At 32.2% G+C, this 21,880-nt stretch overlaps 3 protein-coding genes across 5 annotated transcripts; 2 read left to right on the top strand and 1 right to left on the bottom strand.

The window, feature by feature from the left end:
• The first annotated feature begins 2,917 nt into the window (after positions 1–2,917).
• Positions 2,918–6,742, top strand: LOC129901654 (uncharacterized). Of its 2 annotated transcripts, XR_008769892.1 has the most exons (3): positions 2,920–3,703; positions 5,629–5,806; positions 6,640–6,742. XR_008769892.1 is itself a non-coding variant. In XM_055976901.1 (2 exons), the coding sequence occupies exons 1-2, from the start codon at positions 3,189–3,191 to the stop codon at positions 3,872–3,874; spliced, it is 585 nt and encodes a 194-aa protein (XP_055832876.1). In that variant the 5' UTR covers positions 2,918–3,188; the 3' UTR covers positions 3,875–4,018. The 2 variants fall into 2 exon arrangements, 1 of the variants encoding a protein (XP_055832876.1); XM_055976901.1 differs by lacking the exons at positions 5,629–5,806; positions 6,640–6,742 and adding an exon at positions 3,805–4,018 and having other exon boundaries at positions 2,918–3,703.
• A 1,851-nt stretch (positions 6,743–8,593) lies between these two features.
• LOC129901050 (uncharacterized) lies at positions 8,594–9,424 on the bottom strand. Its single transcript, XM_055976164.1, has one exon. It carries the CDS (start codon positions 9,232–9,234, stop codon positions 8,755–8,757), a length of 480 nt encoding a protein of 159 aa, XP_055832139.1. The 5' UTR covers positions 9,235–9,424; the 3' UTR covers positions 8,594–8,754.
• A 4,064-nt stretch (positions 9,425–13,488) lies between these two features.
• On the top strand, positions 13,489–21,655 carry LOC129898870 (proline--tRNA ligase, cytoplasmic-like). 2 transcript variants are annotated; one of them, XM_055973582.1, is made up of 13 exons: positions 13,489–13,623; positions 14,264–14,340; positions 14,451–14,572; positions 16,953–17,045; positions 17,233–17,349; positions 17,958–18,145; positions 18,382–18,448; positions 19,843–19,965; positions 20,079–20,231; positions 20,319–20,603; positions 20,769–20,987; positions 21,182–21,275; positions 21,434–21,655. In XM_055973582.1, the coding sequence occupies exons 2-13, from the start codon at positions 14,319–14,321 to the stop codon at positions 21,496–21,498; spliced, it is 1,548 nt and encodes a 515-aa protein (XP_055829557.1). In that variant the 5' UTR covers positions 13,489–13,623; positions 14,264–14,318; the 3' UTR covers positions 21,499–21,655. The 2 variants fall into 2 exon arrangements, with proteins under 2 accessions (XP_055829557.1, XP_055829556.1); XM_055973581.1 differs by having other exon boundaries at positions 14,235–14,340.
• The last annotated feature ends 225 nt before the right edge of the window (positions 21,656–21,880 follow it).

Raw genomic sequence — 21,880 nt, 5'->3', positions numbered from 1 at the left:
TTTGGGGTCAAACGGAGCCTAATAAAGTTAGTTTAATAAAATACACATTTTTTAAAAAAACTTGAAAAGTCGTGCATTAAGTCACGGCCAACTTAAAGTAATTTTTTTTTTCTTAAAATAAGTCACAATAAATAATTGAGTTTGTTTAGATGAACTTGTGGATTTGTTTGGATAGACTTATTTTAAGCAGCTTATAAGTTGAAAACAGCTTATAAGTCAAAAAAAAAGTTGGGTTGCACCTACTTTTTTTTAACTTATAAGTTATTTAAAATAAATCCATCCAAACAGACTATTAAGCTTATATACTCTCCATGTTTCAATTTATTTGATGTATTTTAAGTACGAAATTTTCAAAATGTGATAAGACATTATCATGTCTCAAAATTATCGTTAAAATAAATAAAATAAAATAAAAAATTATACCTTTATAGATAATTTTTTTAAATAAGTAAAATCTAACAGAGTTTTATTTAAATATTTATTATATAAAATATTTTATTTTACTTTTTAGAACGACCTAAAAATGCTTACATAAATTAAAGGCCCATTTAATAAAATAATATAGTATATTACATTAATTACGAATTTTAGTACATCTTTCACTTTTATAAAAAATGACAATACTTTTTTACGTGAAAAAGCAAAAAAATAAAGTACCTCTCTTTTTCTTTTTCTTCTCCCTTACTTTTCTTATATAAATAAAGTTTTTTTCTTTCTCTCTTCCGTTTTTTTCATTTCTTTTCTCTTTCTCTACTTCTTCTCTTCTTTTTGTCAGTTTTTCCTCCTTTTTTTTTCTGTCTATATTTTTCTCATTCTCTTTCTCCCTTTTTAGAAATAATAATTAATTATTTTAATATAAAACTTAATTTTGAATTGGATATTATAAAAATGATATTTTTACTACATTTTAAAGTAAATAATTTTTTATATAAATACATATATAATGCATTTTTAACACAACAAAAAGAAATAAATATAAATGATAAGTATAATACATTTTGAATTCAATATATTATACATGTTATAGGCATATTTTAATGCGCGTGGTGGATATATAACTAAATTTTTTTTAACACAAACGTATTATAAGTATTATGTGTGAATTTCAAATATTCTAGTACTATTCAAATTAATTTACGTTGTTAGAAATATATTGTATTTGTTGAAATAACAACAATTGAATTCATAATAATGTATAATATTGAATTCTAATTGTAATACAATTTTAAATTCAATATATTATACTTATTATGGAGATGCTTCAGTGCATTTGGTGAATATATAACAAAAATATTTTTAATACAATAATATATTATGCTAATAAGAGAAAACAATAAAAAGTAATTATAATACATTTTGAATTCAACATATTATAGGCATGTTTCAATGCACGTGGTGAATATATAACAAAAATATTTTTAATACAATAATATATTCTGTTAATAAGAGAAAAAAATAAAAAATATTATAATGGATTTCGAATTCAATATATTATAGGCATGTTTCAATGCACGTGGTCAATATATAACTAAAATATTTATAATACAATAATATGTTTTAGCACCATTAGTAAGAAAAAAAAAACAATAATTAAAATACATTTTGAAATTAACTTATGATACATATTATAGGCATTTTTTAATAAATGTGGTGAATATATAATTAAAATATTTTTAATACAAATACATTATAAGTATTATATGTGAATTTCAAATATTTCAATACTATTTAAATTTATTTTAAATTAGGATAATTAATTATTATTTTTAAAAAAGGATAAAGAGAAAAATAGATAGAAAAAAAGAAGAAGAAGCAGCAGAAAGTGGGAAGGGGAGGGAAAGGGAGAGAGAGAGAGGGGTAATAGGGTGATTTTAGTTATTAATTAAGATATATATGCTATAGATTATACTTTAAAAAAAGTACCTTAAAAATGGTTATTATTAATCTAAAAGAGTTTATTTATGTAAAAATTTCAAAATTAAAATGAAGGAAGAGAGAGCTATTAGAAATAGTACAAAAACGCTCTCATTCATCTAGGCCTAAAATGCTCTTGACATTCATTTTTAGGTCCAAAAAAGACCTTTTCTTTAACGGAATAGGGTATGAGGGGCATTTTTGTACCATTTTCAATAGTTTGAGGTCATTTTAGGCCCTTTTCCGTGATTAAAATACTGTTAAATAAATTTTGTTTTATAATTATTCTTACATAATTAAATTGTAACCAATAGATGACCGATTCATGTTTAAAAAAATATTCAAATCATTTAATTAAATTATGTTAAATAAATTTTGATATATAATTAATTTTAAATATTTAAATTGTAACCAATAGATGGCTGCCACATGTTTTAAAAAATCATTCAAATTATTTAATTAAAATTATGTTAAAGAAAATATCATTTTTGGAGCTAAAGATGGATGACAAAGGCATTAATTTTCAGAATTTTATATGATAATCATTCATCGTTAGTTTCAAAAATGACATTTTTCCTTAACATAATTCTAATTAAATAATTTAAATAATTTTTTTAAACACGTGGAGGCCATCTATTGGTTACAATTTAATTATTTAAAATTAATTATAAATTAAAATTTCTTTAGCATAATTTTAATTACGGAAAAAGGCCTAAAATACTCTCAAATTATTGAAAATGGTAGAAAAATGCCCCTCAAACCCTTTTCCGTTAAAGAAAAAAAATCATTTTTGGACCTAAAAACGAATGTCAAAAGCATTTTAGGCTTAATATATGGATGATAGATATTTTTATATTATTTTTAATAATTCAAAGATATTTTAGGCCTTTTTTATTTTTTAAAATGTTGTGAAAATATTAAAGCAGAAATTACTAGAGAATACTAGGTCTAGCAAAAAAAATACAAAAAGATGACATGCCTACACATTTGGTAACGCGCCATAGTTGATAATACAAAGACAAACGCGTCTCAGCCACTGCTCCTCATATCGCGTGGATTACATTATGTTGTTGTCTTCGAAGAGTCCATATAACTTTCGAAGTTCTTCCGATTCGCCTCGACATATTAGAAAAGTCGAACCGACTTTCCTTATATCTTCACCATCAAATTTCACTAAAATAACTATTTTGCCATCCCTTTCACCTCCTATATAAGCCTCTCCTCCTTGCAATCATAGGTTTGCCGAAATTTATTCAGTGAAGTTCTTTTAAACAATGGAGTCGTCATCGTCCAGAAACAAATTTCATAATTGTCAGCGATCCGTTTCACCTTCGGGTAGGTTCTGTTCTTCCACTATTTCTTCCTCCAGCTTCTCAACTCGAAGCTCCGATTGGTTAACCCGATCCACTTCCCCAACCCGGGTTAATCTCCGTCGATCAGTTTCTCCTTCGCCGTCGGTACGATTTTCCAGCTCTCCCGGCCGTTCAATTTCATTTTTACCTCATAAGACGCAGCATAATAGCCGGCCGTTACCTTCCAATCAGAAGAAACACTGCACGTGTTCGCCGACGACACATCCAGGTTCATTCCGTTGTAGCCTTCACAAAAATACAAACAATCGGAGTCGCGGACAATCCAATTCGTCATCGTATCACTCGAGTCGTCAATTGAATATGAGGAGATCAGCTATGACGAATTCGCTCGTTCGGATTGGAACTGTGGAAGGTGAATTAGTGAAGAGAGCACTTGCTGCATTGATTCGGCCTTCTTCTCATCAACTCAGGCGAAGGTGCGATTTTCAGCCTAGGCCCAGTAGGCTTTCCGTCTTGTCATAGGCCGATGTACAGAGTTGATTTGTCATGCCCTTTTTTTTTTGTTATTACTTTTCAGGCAAAATCAAACCCTGGCCAAGTTAAAAAAAACAGGCATAATTTTGTACTGTTTGATTGAATGTGTATAGGAAACAAATCTAGTATACCTATGTATATAATATACTAATTTTGTAATAGTAGAATGAGTGTAGCATATGCCAATATATTTCGTGCATTGCACTTTGTAGTTTTTCTTTTTATTTGAGCTTATTAAAGTCTGAACAAATTGATATTGGTGGTTTGGTTGAACTTTCGTAGGGTAGATGCAACTGTTACTGACTCCAACTGATGCAACTTGCAAGTGCGTTTTGTTACAACTAAGGAGAGGATTAGTTAGTAATATCTGTTTAGTTCACTTTTAGTTTTCTTGTTTTGATTATCAAGGGTTATAACACTTTGATCGAAAACCTAAAATTCAAATATTTTAGGTGATCAAAAGTTGCAGCCAAGAAAATTTTAAAAAATTTAGTAGTAATAGGAAACGTGTGGACATGGACGGTTAGAAGTTGTTGAGTGACTCGAGAAACTTCAGTATATAGTGCGACTCTGTGAGATGTGTATGTCTTTGTACTATCAACAAACTGGAGAAGAAACGGAAAAAAAAACCACACCAATATTATTTCCTATGAAAGATGAGCTGGAAGGGAAAATGGGAAAAAAGATTATGGAAGAAAATTCTCATCAATTAGGACTTGTGTGGCGTTCGTTTGTCTGTTTTTACGTCATCTTAGATAAAATATATACAAAAACTAATCACATGCGGTGTTTACTTTCCACGCTCGTTTTCTCTTGTTCATTATCAACCTAAAAGACAAAAACAAGAACAATCCAATAGGTTTCAAAGTGTGATAAAATTGGGCTTTTGCCAAGCATGTGGCTGAGGCCCGGGCCATTGTTTCAACAAGAGGGTGCCAATGCACAAGAATTACTGGTGAACCCAAAAAGGGAAGCCCAAAAAAAAGAAGAAAAATACTCAGTTGCTTCACTGTGGCAAGGAAAAGTTGTTTAATCTTATATATATATATATATATATATATAAAAAGGGCAGCCCGGTGCACTAAAGCTCTCGCTATGCGCGGAGTCCGGGGAAGGACCTGACCACAAGGGTCTATTGTACACAGACTTGCCTTGCATTTCTGCCATATATATATATATAAAAAAAAAAGGATGTTAATCCCGTCTATATGGTGCTCTAAAAAAACAGGATTGCTAATTAACTTTTTTCCTAATTTTTTGTCTGTTCACTCTTTTTTTACCCTTTTATTTGCTTGATAAAATCGAAAGGTCACATCTGTTAAATTACCACTTTTTAACCCCTCTTTCTCTCCCTTAACTGTATCTTTCCCTCTTTTTCCTTCTTTGAGTAAGAGCCCGTTTGGATTGGCTTTAAGTTGGTCAAAACCAACTTAAAGCTCCTTTTTAGCTTTTGGACGTGTTTGCCTAATGCTGACTTTAAGCCATAAAGTTCTTAAAGTCAGTCAAAAATGAAAAGTTAGGATTCCTAACTTTTTTTTTTCCAAAGTGCTTAAAGTTATTTTCTTTGACCATGGAAATTACTTTTATATCCCTTATATTTTAACTAAATTCTCAAACTACCTTTTTTTATTCTTTTAATCCTAAAATTCACATCATAAGCACTTTTATCCAAACACTCAACTGCTTATTTATAAAAATAACTTTCAGCACTTCAAAGTTCTAAAAGCACTTCATACATAAAAGTTACTTTTTTTAAGTTAATCCAAACGGGCTCTAAAACTCCTTTTCCCCACCACGTTTTTCTCCTTTCCTTTCTTCCTCCCACTCAATAAAGGTCAAATTCTTACCATGTCTTCAATTGTTGTAGCCTTACTGAATCGAGCAATGAAGGTAATTAATGAGTGGTGAAAAGATCTACGCACGTAACGAAAGTGATGGCATCATCATGAGTTCTTAATAGAAACAGTGTGTCCAACTCAAATGCAAAATTCTTACAAAGCGATCACATCACAGACATACAAATTCTTCTAAGAGATATTCTTATAGTAAGTCTACATATTTTTGTTATGTTATCGTCTATATTGTGAGATTCAATTATTCTCAAATATATCTACGTATTGAACGTTCATCTAACTTTTTCTCCATCGGTAATGGTAATGAGATTAGTGTTTGTTCTTTTGTTGTATTTGTTTGTTAAAACTTCTTGATGATTGCTTGATTTTTTATTAGACTTTCCACATATGAAAGTATTCCTTTGTTTCAATATTTGATTTTTCAGTTTGGAAAACATTCAGAAATCGTTGAGAAGGATCCTGAAAAACACCTTGAGTCCTTCTGTTTGTTACGAACTTGGATTTTGTGACTTTCATGAAAATTTTAGTGGTTTTTTATTTTTTCCCCAAGAACGGAAGAGGTTTGGGACATAAGAGGATGCAAACTTCGAAAGATTATATGCCTAATGGCTATTCTTTCATGAAATTTTTGTTGCATAATATTTTGTTGATATATCTTTAATCTGCATCAAGATAGTCCTTATAACTTTAGTATGTACTTCTTAATTTGATTCTACTAGACAACAATATATACTAGACCAATCTTGGTTTTTAGCCCGCGTTGCCTGCCTTGCTAATGTGTCACCATGCCTACCCTGTGTTAAGGCTCTGTCTTGCCTCACTTCACTCCGCCCTGCCTATTGTAGGGGTCTATTTTGTATTTATTGTTTTCCCTTAATGAATGGAAAAAGAACTAAAGTGACCGTTAAAATAGGATGGAGAGAATATCTTTTTATAACCGAGATACTCGAACCATGGCAATTAGAACATGACCTTACTTTAGACTCCCTAATAATGTTATCACTAATTTATAATATCCAAATTAGGCAGGACCAATAGAGAAGGAGCGGGAACAGAATTATTCGATGAAACATTTTGATGAGTTGCATCACAATAACCTCTCAATATATGGTAAAACCTCTATAAATGCATATATTTGGGATCGGAAAAAAATATTTATTTATCGAGATTATTAATTTATCGATAAATGCATAAAATATTTATTTATCGATAAATAAATATTTATTATTTTAGAGAGTATTTTGCAGCATGTGTCATAAGAAAGAAAAAAAATATTTGAATTAAGAATTTTAAAAGTTTAAATCTAGGAAACTAAAAAGTGTAGTCTTTGCATATTTATTATTTAAATCTAGGAAAACTAAACGAATTTAGTGAAGTTTAATGTTTCTAATTGTATTCATGTATATAGAATATGAAGAGATTTTATGTTAACTATAAAAGAAAAAAGCTAGATGTTTAAAAATCATAATCCAAGTATAATGTCTTCTTATCATTTGAAAGACGTAAAAAAATCATTCTTAACCAATAGTTATTGGTCTAGTATTATTGACCGATTAAATATATATAAATTCTTGATGTATTCTAGTAAATTATTACTTTATACTTTTTCTGGACCTTTAATACTTTATTTTTAATTATTATCTAATGCATTTAGCGAGAATATTACTTTAATATAAATGGCTCAAGTCGGGACCGAAGAAAAATATTCATTTAGCGAGATTATTATTTTTTCGAGGTTTTACTGTATTAGTTTCTTTGTGAGTGAAATCAAGTGTAGTAAACATACTAGGCCATGTATGATGACAAAGTGGCTTGGCAACAAGGCAAGTTAATATCAATTGTCCCAATTGTGAAGTAAGCAACTATCTCATTTGTGCATGATTTTATCTCTGCAAATGCATTAATACACTCCGCTATACTCCTTTGGTTTGCTACATCAAGTCTTGCCAGTAATATTGATATTTTACTGAACCATTTAGTAAGAATGACGAATAGATATAATATTTTGATTCATTTTGGTTTCTGAATTTATAGGCTTTGAAACACCCACCTACATGTTATAAGTCTTGTACTCTTTCTTAAGTCATCAAGGAATGATTTTACAACTACGTTGTGTTCTATTATATTAATCGAGTAATTATTTTTTTCTTCCAAAATCACTATAGTGATGAAATAATATATATTTCAAAGGCTTCATCTAGAAATAATGAGAAAGCATCTTCATCAATTTTAAGTCCTAAAATGAGAACATTCATGTGTTTCTACTTGCCAGAGTTAAAAAATAAAAATAAAAAATAATAAAAAAACTTTACTTTGTGCATGAATTATATTTGGCTGGGTATGGGTAATGGTTCTCAAATTTTCATATTTATATAGCTTGATATGATAGAATTTTAAAATCGTCCTGTGCAGTAATGTTTGCAATAGGAAAACTTTTTTGTGTAGGTATGGCCATGAGGAGTTGATCACATTTTTTTCCTGCAACTACTTTCAATAGGGGCAAAAAAGATATATAGTATATAATTGTACTGCATATTTTGCCATTTGTGGATTAATGCTATGTTTATTTAGTATTGTACTTATATTATTAGCGATTATTGGGGTAGTGACCCTTCCATCGAACTATTTCTGATATTTAGTATCAGTTAGTGTTTTCTTAAATTATAAAGAGTTTTTTAAATAAAGATGATTTCATTTGAATTAATTTTTTAAATATGTATCTCCCCTTATATGTTTATTCTTTGAAATTGTATATATATCTTACCTTATATATTTATTATTTTTAATAATTCATACTTTTTTGTACTCAAAAGAAGTATTCACAATCGCACGAAACGCGAGCAAATTCACTAGTAAAAAATTAAAAGGAAAAATGGGCTAATATGCCTCTTGTGATTTAGAGCGATTATACCACTCATTAAAAAAAGTAAATGCATGGATACTTCAGGGTCTAACAAATGGTGCAAGTTGAGATTTAGATTAAAGAGTTCAATGGAACAAACTCAATTATCACAGCAGAGCCATTTTGTTACGGTTCGATAGAACTTAATAGTTTCAATTCAGACTCTATATTTCATTAAGCAAACAAAAATAAAATGTATCAGAACCCATAAACTAAAAATCTTGACTCTACCTTGGTTTCAAGTCTTGAAACATTGCATCCCCTTTAATCTCTTCAACATTCCTTCATTGGGCAGTACTCTAGTTGGAGTTTCTTGTTTAGCAGTGGCCAACTTCGTATTCCTCTTCAGCATAGCTGCCTTCCATCTTGTACTGTAATTTCTCAAAGGCGCAACGGCAAATTTACAACTAATTGAATGATGTGGTCGACAAGGCCATACTTTCAGACGCTTAGCAACAAGTTTCTTTGCTTGCATTATGGCTACTATTAACCATAACATATGATTTCTTGAACTTGTACTCTTCTTCTCATCCTTCTTAGCAAGCTTAAGTATTTCTAGCCTATGTTTGGCTACAGAAATGCCCATGCTCTGCAGAAATTCGTCGTTAAAATAAGCTATGTCATCCTGTACAAGCTCATTGTGTGCAAAAGTAAGGCCATATTCATAAACAAGAGAAGGCTCCAACCTTGTTTTGGAGAGCCATGAACACCAGTCCATGACCAAAATGTATATATTATTGAGTTTTTGAATGTGCTAGCTAGTTATAAATGTTGGAGAAACAAACTAAAGGACTTGTAATAAGAAGTATTGTTTTGTCTACTCACTCAGTGTTTGATATCTGATTGAGCCTAACTACTCCGAATTTCTCATCGACAACTGTCACGTTAAAGGGTAAGCTAGCTAAGACTATTTCATTAATTTTAAGAACTTGAACTCGAGATCTCTAAATCTCTAATTAAGAATGAAGAGGTATTTACCATTCACCACAATCTTTGATGAAATAAGTCTAGGTTTATTGATTGGATGGTAGTTGATATTTGAGGACACGTTTGATAGTATGATAAGGATAAATAATAATCTCGGAGAAAAATTGAGATTAACTTTATCCCATATTTGATTTGAGGTATAACTAATCTCATATAGAAGATGAAATAAAATAATCACATAAGATATCTTTGCTTATCCCATCCCGCATATTAAACAAGATCAGAGAATGAAAAGGAGGAAATGCGTTGTTGGGTGTCTGTGAACAAAGTCTTACATATGGAAAACATATAAGCAAAAAGGATCGAAATCACTTATAAGATGTTGGATTGTGAGTCTGCTTATGGGAAAAATTGTGCGAATTTCATCAAAACGGATAAGAAGTATCTTTGAATTGTTTTAGCCCAATAATCCTTGAGCTTAATTAATAAGTAGTCCAATTCATTCTTTTCAAGAATTAAGCAGAAGTTTGATCAGACTTTTGAATACTTACACAAATGAGGCCTAAGAATTTTTTTGTCTTTGCCATCAGTCACCGCTTAGAAGAGGGGTCTGTTATAGACTTCTTGGTCACTCTAGCAGAGATTTTTCTTCCACAACTCTTGTCCTTTTCCAGATAAAACAAAGGGATACAAATTCTAAGATAATTAATTATTGTCTGATCTAAAAGTCCTGTGTTGGGTGGAACATATACTTTTCCTATGTGATTCCTAACAAATTCATAATTTCCCTCATCAACTACCTAGGTTGCTGATTTCGTATAATTCTATTTCAAAGTTAATAATTTCTTTTTCTTTTTCTTTTTCCTTTTTGGACTTGGATGCAGCAGAGAAAAAAAATTAGGAACAGAAGAGTAAACCGATTTTCAAACAAATAAGAAATTTTACCGTATGTCCACATATGGGTTTAGTGAGTCTGTTTAGATCAAATCAAACAATTTAATTTTGATAGGTAGAAATAAGTAGTAGTTTTCTATTTTTTTTTATGTGTACGTGGAAGATAAAAATTGATGACCAAACTTCTCTATGGAATATCTTTTTCCTCACGCATATAATCAGAATGCTGAACTTTGTTTGACAAACAACAAGACTAATTCATTAGTTAAGAAAACGAAAAGAAATTCAATGACTTTTAATAAGAAAGGTAGACGGCAGACGACATATCTTATCTTTATCTAGTGAGGGTGGAAAGATTATTTTTGAGAAACTCTTATTGTTTAAGAAATATGAAAAAGAAGTAGTAATAATAAGCGATAATAAAATAAACATAATAAACGAAATAATAGTAGTACTAGATGTCTAAGAATAATCAAATTTAAAAAAATGCTAATCACCATCAATTATAATCTATATCTATATATATAGCTCTAATTATTGTTGATTGATTAGAAAGGTAGACTACATATTATTTGTCTATAATCTGCTTTAATTGTATTTATCATGTATACTTTTTCTTGTAACCTTACGAGGAGATGATCTTATTCTTTTAAAGATATAGAAAATCAAAATTTGTTTTTTCCTTGTTCATAAAAGTAATACTACCCTGGGTACAGAAAAATAAATATATGCTCGGTAACCTACTAATCCTCTACTCTGTTACTCGACTTCTAGTCCCTCCTATCAATGGACATTTGTCTTCGTAGCTGAATTTCTGTCACGTCCTGCCTAATTACCTATCTCCAAGACTTCTTAGGTTTACCTCTTTCTCACCTCAGGCCCCATTACATCCAACATTTCACACCTCTTTACTCAGACATTGATGCATCTCCTCTGCATATGTTCGTATTATCTCAACCTATCTTTCACCCTTGTTCATGGGGGTCACTCCCATCTTGTCCCGAATCTCTTCAAACCTAATCTTATCTCTCCTGATATACCCACAAAATTATTTCAACATCCTTATATTTGCTACCATCTATTTTTGGACGTGTGCTTTCTTAACTGGCCATCATTTCGCTCCATACAACATAGTTGGTCTAACTATCACTTTGTATAACTTATCTCTAAGTCTTAATAATACATTCTTATCATACAAACACCGAATGAAAGCCTTTACTTCATACATCCCGCTTTAATATGATATGAGACAGTATCATCAATCACCCCATTTTTTTAAATTAACGACCTCAAATATACTTAAAACTTCCGGGGTAAAAGCAAATACCTGATGCAAACTCATTACAATAACATAAAAAATTTGGCTTTGAATGATATCATTCCATGATCACATTTAAGGTGCCGTTTGATCCTAAATATTTTTGAGAAAAACTTGAAAACAAGTGTTTGGCCATATAACTTGGCAAATATAGTTGGCAAACATCCAAGTTCCCAAGTTCTACAAAAAATTAGTATTTAGGCCAAGTTTTAGCTAGTTTTTGAAAAGTTTTAAATATTTAAAAATTACCCCAAATTTTTATATTTACACCCACAATTTATTTATTTCAACTAACATTTATCTACCTCCTTCGGAAAAAGTTTGAGTTATAATTTGAGTGACAAGATTGAGAAAAAAGAATAATTTATTTTTAATGGATTATAATTCCAACCGAATCAGTGACAAATTTGAGTATGTGATTAATGTATTGTTCTTGCCCATATTGTTATTTTATTTTTTGTTGATTGTTATCAATTATGTTATAAGATTATTTTTTAACGGAACATGTTCATTATAAAATGATAATACAAACTTATATGTATTTTAATTTTTTTAAAAAAACTTACAGGTATAAATCATATTTTTTGAAATAATCAAATATTCTTAGAAAAATTTGTGATCAAACGCATGGTGAAACATCACAAAAACTTCACCCAAAAATAATTTGCCAAAAATATTTAGGAATTTGGGGTCAAACACTAGTTAAGTATGGTGAGATATTCTTAATAGACAAAACATATGAATAATCTAATTGCTTGTTCAAGAAAATAAATTGCAGGACCTATCAATAGCATTCTATAAAGTTTGATATACGACATATCCCGCATTAGTGAGATTTGAAAAAGAAGTATAATATAGATAATTTATTTTAATATAAGAATGAATTATCGCTTTTATGGCTCAATTCCATAATTTATAAGTCACAAAATAACTTCATCGTTATCCTAAGCTCTCCTAATTCCTAACGTATTTATAGCGTATAAAAACAAAAGGTAAACGAAACATCAAAACGACGGATGGACACTCAAACTGACCGAAGCATTAAAGATCTCCATTACAATATATTTTTTTAAAAAATAAAAAATTAAATTTGCGCTCTTAGTGGATCTTGCATACAGAATTATAGAAGTATCATAAAACCTTACAGTTAGCTTTCATTTTTTTTTATTGACTTTGGTGCAGTAGAGTAAAATTTGAACGCCTATTCTTAATTATATATATATTTACAAATTATTACTGTTAGAATATTTTCACAGTATTTTTCTTTTTTGTTACAACAAGGTAACGGAAAGAGGAAAATCAGAGCAAATGACAAAAAGGTCTATTATCTTTGATATAGTAGGTTTAAGATAGTCCCTTAAGTATTGGTTGAGCAGTTTTGATCCTTTAAGTTCATTAAAAGTGAGCACTTTGACTTGTATTAAATATTACCAAACTTTGATTTGTTAAATTTTATCGAAATCGTAAAAAAAAACCTGAAAAACTTTCATCAAGAGTCTAAAAATTACAACATAAAATACTGCATCAAACAAACAAATAAAAAATAACATAAATTACCTCAAAAAGGTACATCAAACCCAAAAATAAAATAAACTACAATTTTTTATTTTACTTTCAGACGTGAGTTCCTGCAAAGTATTTTCTATTTTCACTACTCTATCAGAATTCGGTAAATTTCTAAAAACAATAGGACTAAAAATACTTAAATATATCAAAGTTAAAGGATAAAAATAACTCAAATGATACTTAGGGGACTATTTTGAACCTACGACAAAAGATAAAGAGGTCATTTTGTAAAATCAATCGGCTTATTTACAGTCTTGGGTCAAAATTGGATAAAGCGGAGTGTTGTATTTTCGTTGCTCTTTCTTAGCGTTGACACTCTCCTTCTCCTTCACTGCTGCGCCGCCGCTTCATCCTCAAACCCTCCTCATTACGACGTCGTTTTCATCTCTCTTCATAGCCAAGGTCAGTCTGAAATGGGTCCTCATCTCAGTTTTCCCGATTGCTAATGCCCAACTTCCTTTATTGTTTTTTTCCCTTCAAAATTTATCTTTTTTCTGTTTTGGGTGAATTGTTTTAGATTTGATGCTTTATCTAATTTCATGTTAATGTGTGTGTGGGGGGTCGTGTTACATTATATGAAGCCTTTTTTGTATGTCTCATTTTGGCTGATGCTCGGTTATGTAGCTGTTCTTTTTTTATTGTGTGCAATACTGTGGTTATTATGTTGTTTTGGAGTGTACCCTAAATCCGATTTAAAGTCATACCTGTTTAGATGGGCAAAAGTTTAAACCTTTTGATGTAGCACCTTCTTGGAACTACCTTTCGGGCATTATTCGCAGCTTAGCAGCTTCTATTTTTCACGTGTATGCGAGTTATAATGTAATTGAGTAATTTCGTGATTGTTAGTGTTGAAGTAGTTAAAAGGCAGATCTGGATGGAAAGTTTGATACATATGTTAAAAAGAGTGCAATGCTTTCATATTCTTGAGTTGATTGATCAATCAAATTAAGAAGAAAAAGAAATAGATGATAATTGTCTGCTTCTGCAAGTTGATCTTTGTTGAACTTTATCAGTTTGTTGCGCTGTTTTGCTGTTAAAATAGTATCCTGGCAATTCGGAGGGAACATTCTTAGCTGTCGTTTGAGGTGTTTGCTGCCATGGCTGGTAAAGATTCAGATAGTAAGTAATTTTCACTTGTTGATTGCTTTTAACGCAAGTTTGCTGTTCTCACTTTTCAATTTTTTCAATCTGCACTTTGTATAATATTATCGGCCTTGTATTTTGTTTAGAGGGTAAAAAGAAAGAAGGCAAGAAAGAGGTAGTTCATGGGAAAAAGAAAGAAGTCAAGAAAGAGACAGGCCTTGGTCTCTCTTACAAGAAAGATGAGAACTTTGGGGAATGGTATTCTGAGGTAAGCTTGAAATATTCAACTATTAGAGATTAAATGTATCAAGGTTCTTCTTGATTCATTTTGTTTTGTACAAAAAAAGAGTTGGAATATGAATTTCCAGACACTTTTAGCAATCTTTTTCTCTCTTTACAGTTACAACCCCCCCCCCCCTAAAATAAAATAAAATAAAATAAAAAAATTAACTTCAATGCTAGTGCATGACACTGAGGAACCTCATAGGGGATTTTGTGGTGCCCTGTTGGGTAGGGCGCTATTACTTTCTACTCATTTCCTTTATTTTCTTGTCCATTTTCCTACATTTCTCCATCTTCTTCGTCGTTCATTTTTCTTAGGATGCAATCTTCTTTCTTCTTCACTTTCAACAGGCATGGAATTGATTTACCTCGATACTTAACATGCACGAAAGGATCTTTGAATAACGTAGGGCAATGTGAAAATCCTTACCCAAGACTTCTATATGAAGTTCTATTATTGCATAGAAATATACAATTAGCATTGCTAAATGGATCTTTTATGTGTTGATTTAACTGGAAAAGAAAGATTCCCGTTTGTTAACCTTATTCCTTTGACTAGTGTTTTAGGTCTTCTTATCTAAGAGTACCTTTTAATCTTGCCTTTATGAGGCTCAAATGCTTATTCTTGCCTTCTAAACATTTTTTATATCAGAAGAACAATACTATCCAGCATTCCTTAAACCAATGAAGTAAGTTGTTTAGGTGCCATGTTTTACTAGGATCATAGATTGGAATTCTTTTTCCTTTATCATTAGCTAGTTAGGATGCTATCTCTGTTATTTTTTCGTCTCTCAACCATCAAAATATGGTATATAATTAACATTAACTTTTTTAAATATATTTATTTACTTATAACTATACTGAACCGCCTATCTATTCATTTGTGGGTGCTGTCCTGGTACTGATGAGCATCACGTAGGCCTTCATTAATGATACTTGGCTAGGATTCATTTAATATTCCTTCAGTATGTGCTCAGGGGGTTGTATTTCCTTTATACTTTAGTATACATGTCAAGGCTTTTGCTTCCTCCTTCATGTGGATGAGAAATGAAACATATTCTTGTCATAGTAATTTGTATCTTCTATGTTCAAGTTAGTGTTGCAAGTACCATTTTATTTTGACAAGGTAGTTGGACATCAGGATGGCAAGTTTGATCTTCTGATTCCTTTTTTTTTTGTTGTTAGTTTGATATTCTAAATCTTGGGGCTATTATGTGAATTGTAATATATTAAACTTTGTACCCCAAGTGAACTATCACATTTAAAAGTTTCAGAACTAAATTTATCATCCTCAGTAAAAAGGTGAGAACAATTATACAATTTTTTGTCTTATAAATATTGCTAAACATAATGAGAGGAAAACCATGAGTTCTCTGGTTTAAATTCCCAGCAAAGACAAAATACTAGTAGTTGATTTTTTGGGATTTGTGTAAGACTTGGTGGACAGAGTTATTCGGTACCTGTGTTGATGGGAGGTAACATGTCCCAGTAGAATAGTTGAGATGTGCGCAAGTTTGCCCGACTACCATTGTTGTGGAAAGAATGCTAAGCATAATGAAAATACATATAAGTCATACTTGTCAGAACTTGTAGACTGGAATCAAAAACTGAAATCCACCGTTTTGTTGGGTTGGAAAGAACATAAAGTTCTAAGAAATTCCATTTCAGGAATTCTGTTATCTTATGTCGTACCACTTCTTTTTTAATTTTCATGTTTTCTGTGTGAGATTAAAAGGTAACCGGCCTATTTTATGCAATACCTTTTTTGTGTGTGACGAGGAGCTTACAAGTTACAGCCTCTACCTATTTTATACTAATATTCTGTTAAAATTCCTGGCTCCCTTTTGTTGTATATATTAGAATGCCTCTAGTGCCAAATGAGTTTTGCTGGATACAAATGAAGTCATAATGAGAAACGCCGAGTAGCAAAAGGAAATTTAAGTCATGGGGAATATAATACTTCGCTATGTTTTAACTTGCCTGTATCTCCAGTTCTTTAGAAAATTTAATGTGCTCGATCAGGCAAACAAACAAACAAACAAAACTAAATACCTAGTGTCACAAGTGGCTCTAGGGAGGGTAGAGTGTACACATACATTATCCCTACCCTATCTTGGGAGGTAGAGAGGTTGTTTCCGATAGACCCGGCTCAAATAATGTGCTCTATCAGACAAGTAGTATAATCAAAAGCTCAATTTCATATACTCCTTCAATAGCCAGCGACTTTGGTATTTGTCCGCTCATTAACATGATGCGTCATTTGTTAAGATTACTGCTTTTTCTATGTACTTCCTATCTTATCACATTTGCAAGTTCCTTCTTATTACATATCATGATATTGACTTCTCCATAACTAATAAATGTAGGTGGTTGTTAGTGGTGAAATGATTGAGTACTATGACATTTCTGGTTGTTATATCTTACGGCCATGGGCAATGTCCATTTGGGAAATATTGCAAGTAAGTTTGTTCCTCAAAACGATTGAATTCTTTTTAAATGTCAGCTGTGTCGACAATTCTTTTGGAAAAGAAACTGTTATCTATGAGATTTTACGTGATTGATGTCATATTTTTGGACTCAGTTTCGGACCATTGTCAATCCTTTTTTCATTACATTTATAATGCATTGTTAATTCTATCTTTCCAGACATTTTTTGATGCTGAAATTAAGAAGATGAAGATAAAGAACTCCTACTTCCCTCTTTTTGTGTCCCCTGCTGTTCTACAAAAGGAAAAGGACCACATAGAGGGATTTGCTCCTGAGGTGAGGCTTGGCTTAAACTGTTCTATACCTCTGTGTTTCGTTTTCATTTTCTGCCCTTTCATTTTCTGACACCTTGATTTGTGAAATGTTTTATATCTTCCAAATATAAGGAAGTTGTAACTGGTCCTCATATTTTTCTTGTAAAAAGTGAAAAGAGGTTTTCTATTTTCCGCTCTCTTTAATCTCCTTCAAAATGGCATCATATAGTTATATCTTCCGCTCTCATTTCCATTTTCTGCCCTTTCATTTTCTGACACCTGGATTTGTGAAATTGTTTTATATCTTCCAAATATAAGGAAGTTGTAACTGGTCCTCCTATTCTTCTTGTAAAAGTGAAAAGAGGTTTTCTATTTTCCGCGCTCTTTAATCTCCTTCAAAATGGCATCATATAGTTAGAAAGTTATCACAAATTTGGGCAATATATGATTCCTTGATGTAAGACACTTCCTCTTACAATAACATACCCAGTGAAATTCTTCTTAGTGTTGTTAATTTCAGTAATGGTAACTTCAATCATGGTCTTCAGCTAGTAGCATCCTCTTAAGTAATCTAACATTGTATACAATTTGTTCATCAACTATGCTCAACCGGTTGTGTTCGTTCTACAGGTTGCTTGGGTTACAAAATCTGGAGAGTCTGATCTGGAGGTGCCCATTGCGATTCGACCAACAAGTGAAACTGTGATGTATCCTTATTTCTCAAAGTGGATAAGGGGACATCGTGACTTACCCTTGAGACTTAACCAGTGGTGCAATGTTGTGCGATGGGAGTTTAGCAACCCCACCCCCTTCATCAGGTTTGCTTTTCGATGGTTTCGTTTCCGCCTGTCTCTCTTCAAAAAATTGGTGTGCTGACTGCAAACATTTGTTTTCTGACTTGTTTTAGTCTTTCTGGGAGGATGCACCTAATTGTTATCTCCTTTCTTTCACTGCTCCTTATGTATAGTTATTTTATACATTATAAACATAAACCATCTAATATTTGAGATCTTCAAGCTGTGTGTAACACTTTTTGCATGTGTTCCTTACTCAGGAGCCGCGAATTTCTCTGGCAAGAAGGTCACACTGCTTTTGCAACTAAGGAGGAGGCAGATGAAGAGGTATTTGGTTATATGTTAGAGTATGCAATTGGGTCATTTTATCTTCTTTTTTTTAAGACAAAATTGAACTTTTTCTTAAGCTTCTTCAGAATTACTATACAGAGTAGTGCATAGCTCAAAAGCATTGGATGCTAACTGCAATTTAGTAATCTGTAAAAGTATTCTTCTGTTTATTCCTACTCCATACTTCGGCCTATGCTTGCAGTTGTTATTATGATGCAAAATTAAGCTTTCTGGAGTTGTTTGCATCAAACCATGAGGCTTATGGTTGTATCATGCTTGGACATAGTGTTGAATGAGATTTCTTTCTATTCTTTTCAGTTAATATTAATCATTAGAAAATGGTATTTTTTAATTTTGTTTGGGATCGTGCGAAGAAGTATGAGCACTATAGTTTTTTTAAGCTCAAGGCAGCATCAAAAGACACTTTACTTCTAGGACAAGCAAATCCTGTTTTAGTTAACAATTAGTCCGAGTTACATGGACCAGCTTGCTCACCTGTCTTGACATGAGATGATATCAGTGCCTGTTAACCTGTCTAGAGATGAAGATGATACTGATGCAAAGCAACGATGTAAATGCTTTGCTCTTGTTTCAGTTTCAAATGAGGGTTATGCATTGCCCTTTTCATTCAGGTTTAAATTAGAGGAAGAATTGTACTGCAAGGAAGAACGGACCCCTTTTAAATTGAGAAGGATCTTGGTATAATCCAAAAGGGAAATGTGAGAAGTAAATTTGTGAAAAAAGATTCAACTTAAGTGTATTATGGAAATGTGTCCCTATGTATACAAATCATCACTTGTAGAATTAGGGACGAATATCACAACATGCAAATAAGCCATTTTCATGTATTTATGTGGTCCCTCTTTCTGTCAAACTTGGGGCTGTTACATAGGCTTTGTTTCATGGACAAATTTGGGCTTGTGTGAAAATTGCGACTGCTGTTGGCCTTGTCATGGCTTAAACTTTGGGAAATGCAAGTTCCATGTGCCTTTTGTTTGGTGCATGGTTGTATGGTTCTTTAGCTTTCAGGATTGTTCTCCTTTGATATTTGGTGTTACTGGAAAGTTACTGCAGCAATTGAAAAGTACTTGGAGGTTGTTATCACCTAGCGCTCTCCCAACATCAGTGAAAATTCGTAATTGGTGTCTCTGACTTATGCATCTTCTGTTTGCGGGGTTTTTCTTTTAATCTCGTCAATACTTGGCTAATCAAACTCTGTAGTATTAAAGGTCTTTTGTGAGAATTGGTTACTTGAAACTGAGGTGCCTTGTTTATCCTTGAAAGGATCAAGAATTGATGTGTCAGATTCTAGATCAAGAATTGATGTGTCAGATTCTATCTTTACTAGTACTATGTTTTAATAAATACTGATGTTCTGACGATCTTTTCAGGTTCTGGATATCTTGGAGTTGTATAGACGTATATATGAAGAATTCTTAGCTGTTCCAGTAAGTAAGGGAAAGAAAAGTGAGCTTGAGAAGTTTGCTGGAGGACTCTACACGACTACAGTAGAGGTATAGAAGATGATACTTCTGTTCAGGGACATATTTTGGCAGTCGCTTTTTACTGCTGGTGAAATTGTTCTTATCTGTTATTCTTTTACATGGTTCATGGCTTTGTTTGCTAGGCCTTTATCCCTAATACTGGCCGTGGTATCCAAGGTGCAACTTCACACTGTTTAGGCCAGAATTTTGCAAAGATGTTTGAGATAAATTTTGAAAACGAGAAGGGAGAGAAGGCTATGGTCTGGCAGAATTCCTGGGCCTATACTACCAGAACGGTGGGCATTCCATGCCACTGAGTAACTTTCTATTGATACTTCAGATGTCAAACTCACTCTCCCTCCCTTTTTGTGGTACCGTGACAGATTGGTGTGATGATCATGACTCATGGAGATGATAAAGGCCTGGTCTTGCCTCCTAAAGTTGCAACAACACAAGTAGTTGTTATTCCTGTGCCATACAAGGATGCTAATACTCAAGGAATCTATGATGCATGTGCTGCCACTGTTAAAAACTTGAATGATTCAGGTATTCGTGCTGAGGCAGACTTCAGAGACAACTACTCCCCTGGCTGGAAATATTCTCACTGGGAAATGAAGGGGGTTCCTCTTAGGATTGAAATAGGACCAAAAGATCTTGCTAATAATCAGGTAAGAATTGTAGTTTACTCTATACCAAGTCAGTTGTTCATGTAAACAAAAAGTAGAAATGTTGTGTGCTATGGTGTTAATTTTTTTTTTTCTGAAAGGAGCCAAATAAAATGCTGTACTTCTGTTTTATGTTTTTTGATCCAAAACTCTAAATAACTTTCCCAGGTACGAGCTGTTCGACGTGACAATGGAGCCAAAACTGATATTCCTGTGGCAAACTTAGTCGAACAAGTAAAAGATGTGCTCGATTCTATCCAACAAAATCTATTTGAAACAGCGAAACAAAAACGGGAAGCTTGTGTTCAGGTTGTAAAGACCTGGGATGAATTTGCAGAAGCATTGAGCCAAAAGAAATTGATCTTGGCTCCTTGGTGTGATGAAGAGGTAAAATCCTATCAAACTAGTCTCATATGAGATGAATCTTGTAATTTCCTTCTCAATTTTGGTCCAGAAACATAGAAAGTTTTTCTTTAAGAAGATTGCATCAAGCAAGTTTTGATCTTGAAATGTCACATAGTGGTAGGGTTGATTTATCTGTTTGGCCAAGCTTTCATATAAATGTTGATACTTTCTAATAGGATGTTGAGAAAGAAGTAAAGACGCGCACAAAGGGTGAGATGGGTGCAGCGAAGACTCTTTGTTCTCCATTTGATCAGCCTGAGCTGCCTGAAGGTACTATTTATTTTCACAGTATGTATAATTATTACTTAAAACATCGAAGTTAAAGTAAAGCATTGCTAATGCATATATGTAGACTTGTCAATTTTGCTTTTTTTTTGGGTGGTATTAGTGCCATGTCATATTTAATTGTGATCTCTTCGCCATTGTAGGAACATTATGCTTTGCCTCGGGTAAACCCGCTAAGAAATGGACATACTGGGGCCGCAGCTATTGATGATTCATTTTGATCTCTTATATTTTTCTGCATTTTGGTGATTTAGAAATTGAATTCCAGAACTTTCAATTGTAACATGAGTTATTTAACGACTGATTCTTGTTCAAGATCCCCGAAATTTTTGATAAACTATCTATACAGAATGTTTTGTGCTGGATATTCACTTTGTTAGTTTCATCTCTTATGCCCCCCTCCCCCCTTTTCCCACTGTTATATTGGATTTTAATTTTGCAGTTCACAAATCAAAGGGATGCTTTTAAACATTTGCCCCTCTCCTTTCGTGGAACTTGTGAGTACTTTCAAGAATTGATATATACCAAACTCCCCATCAGTGTTTCTGTACAATTTCCGATATGTAATGGCTTCAAACTCTGCCCGTGTG

Source organism: Solanum dulcamara, chromosome 8 (genome assembly GCF_947179165.1).
Source record: "Solanum dulcamara chromosome 8, daSolDulc1.2, whole genome shotgun sequence".
In the NCBI taxonomy this organism is placed as follows: Eukaryota; Viridiplantae; Streptophyta; class Magnoliopsida; order Solanales; family Solanaceae; genus Solanum; species Solanum dulcamara.
This window is presented reverse-complemented; position numbering and strand designations above follow the sequence as displayed.

Coding starts and splice junctions, on each gene's coding strand:
- LOC129901654 (XM_055976901.1), top strand. CDS start 3,189: ATGGAGTCGTCATCGTCCAGAAACAAATTTCATAATTGTCAGCGATCC. Junction 3,704..3,804: donor TCTCATCAACTCAGGCGAAG/GTGCGATTTTCA, acceptor ATTACTTTTCAG/GCAAAATCAAACCCTGGCCA.
- LOC129901050 (XM_055976164.1), bottom strand. CDS start 9,234: ATGGACTGGTGTTCATGGCTCTCCAAAACAAGGTTGGAGCCTTCTCTT.
- LOC129898870 (XM_055973582.1), top strand. CDS start 14,319: ATGGCTGGTAAAGATTCAGATA. Junction 14,341..14,450: donor GGCTGGTAAAGATTCAGATA/GTAAGTAATTTT, acceptor TATTTTGTTTAG/AGGGTAAAAAGAAAGAAGGC. Junction 14,573..16,952: donor TTGGGGAATGGTATTCTGAG/GTAAGCTTGAAA, acceptor TAATAAATGTAG/GTGGTTGTTAGTGGTGAAAT.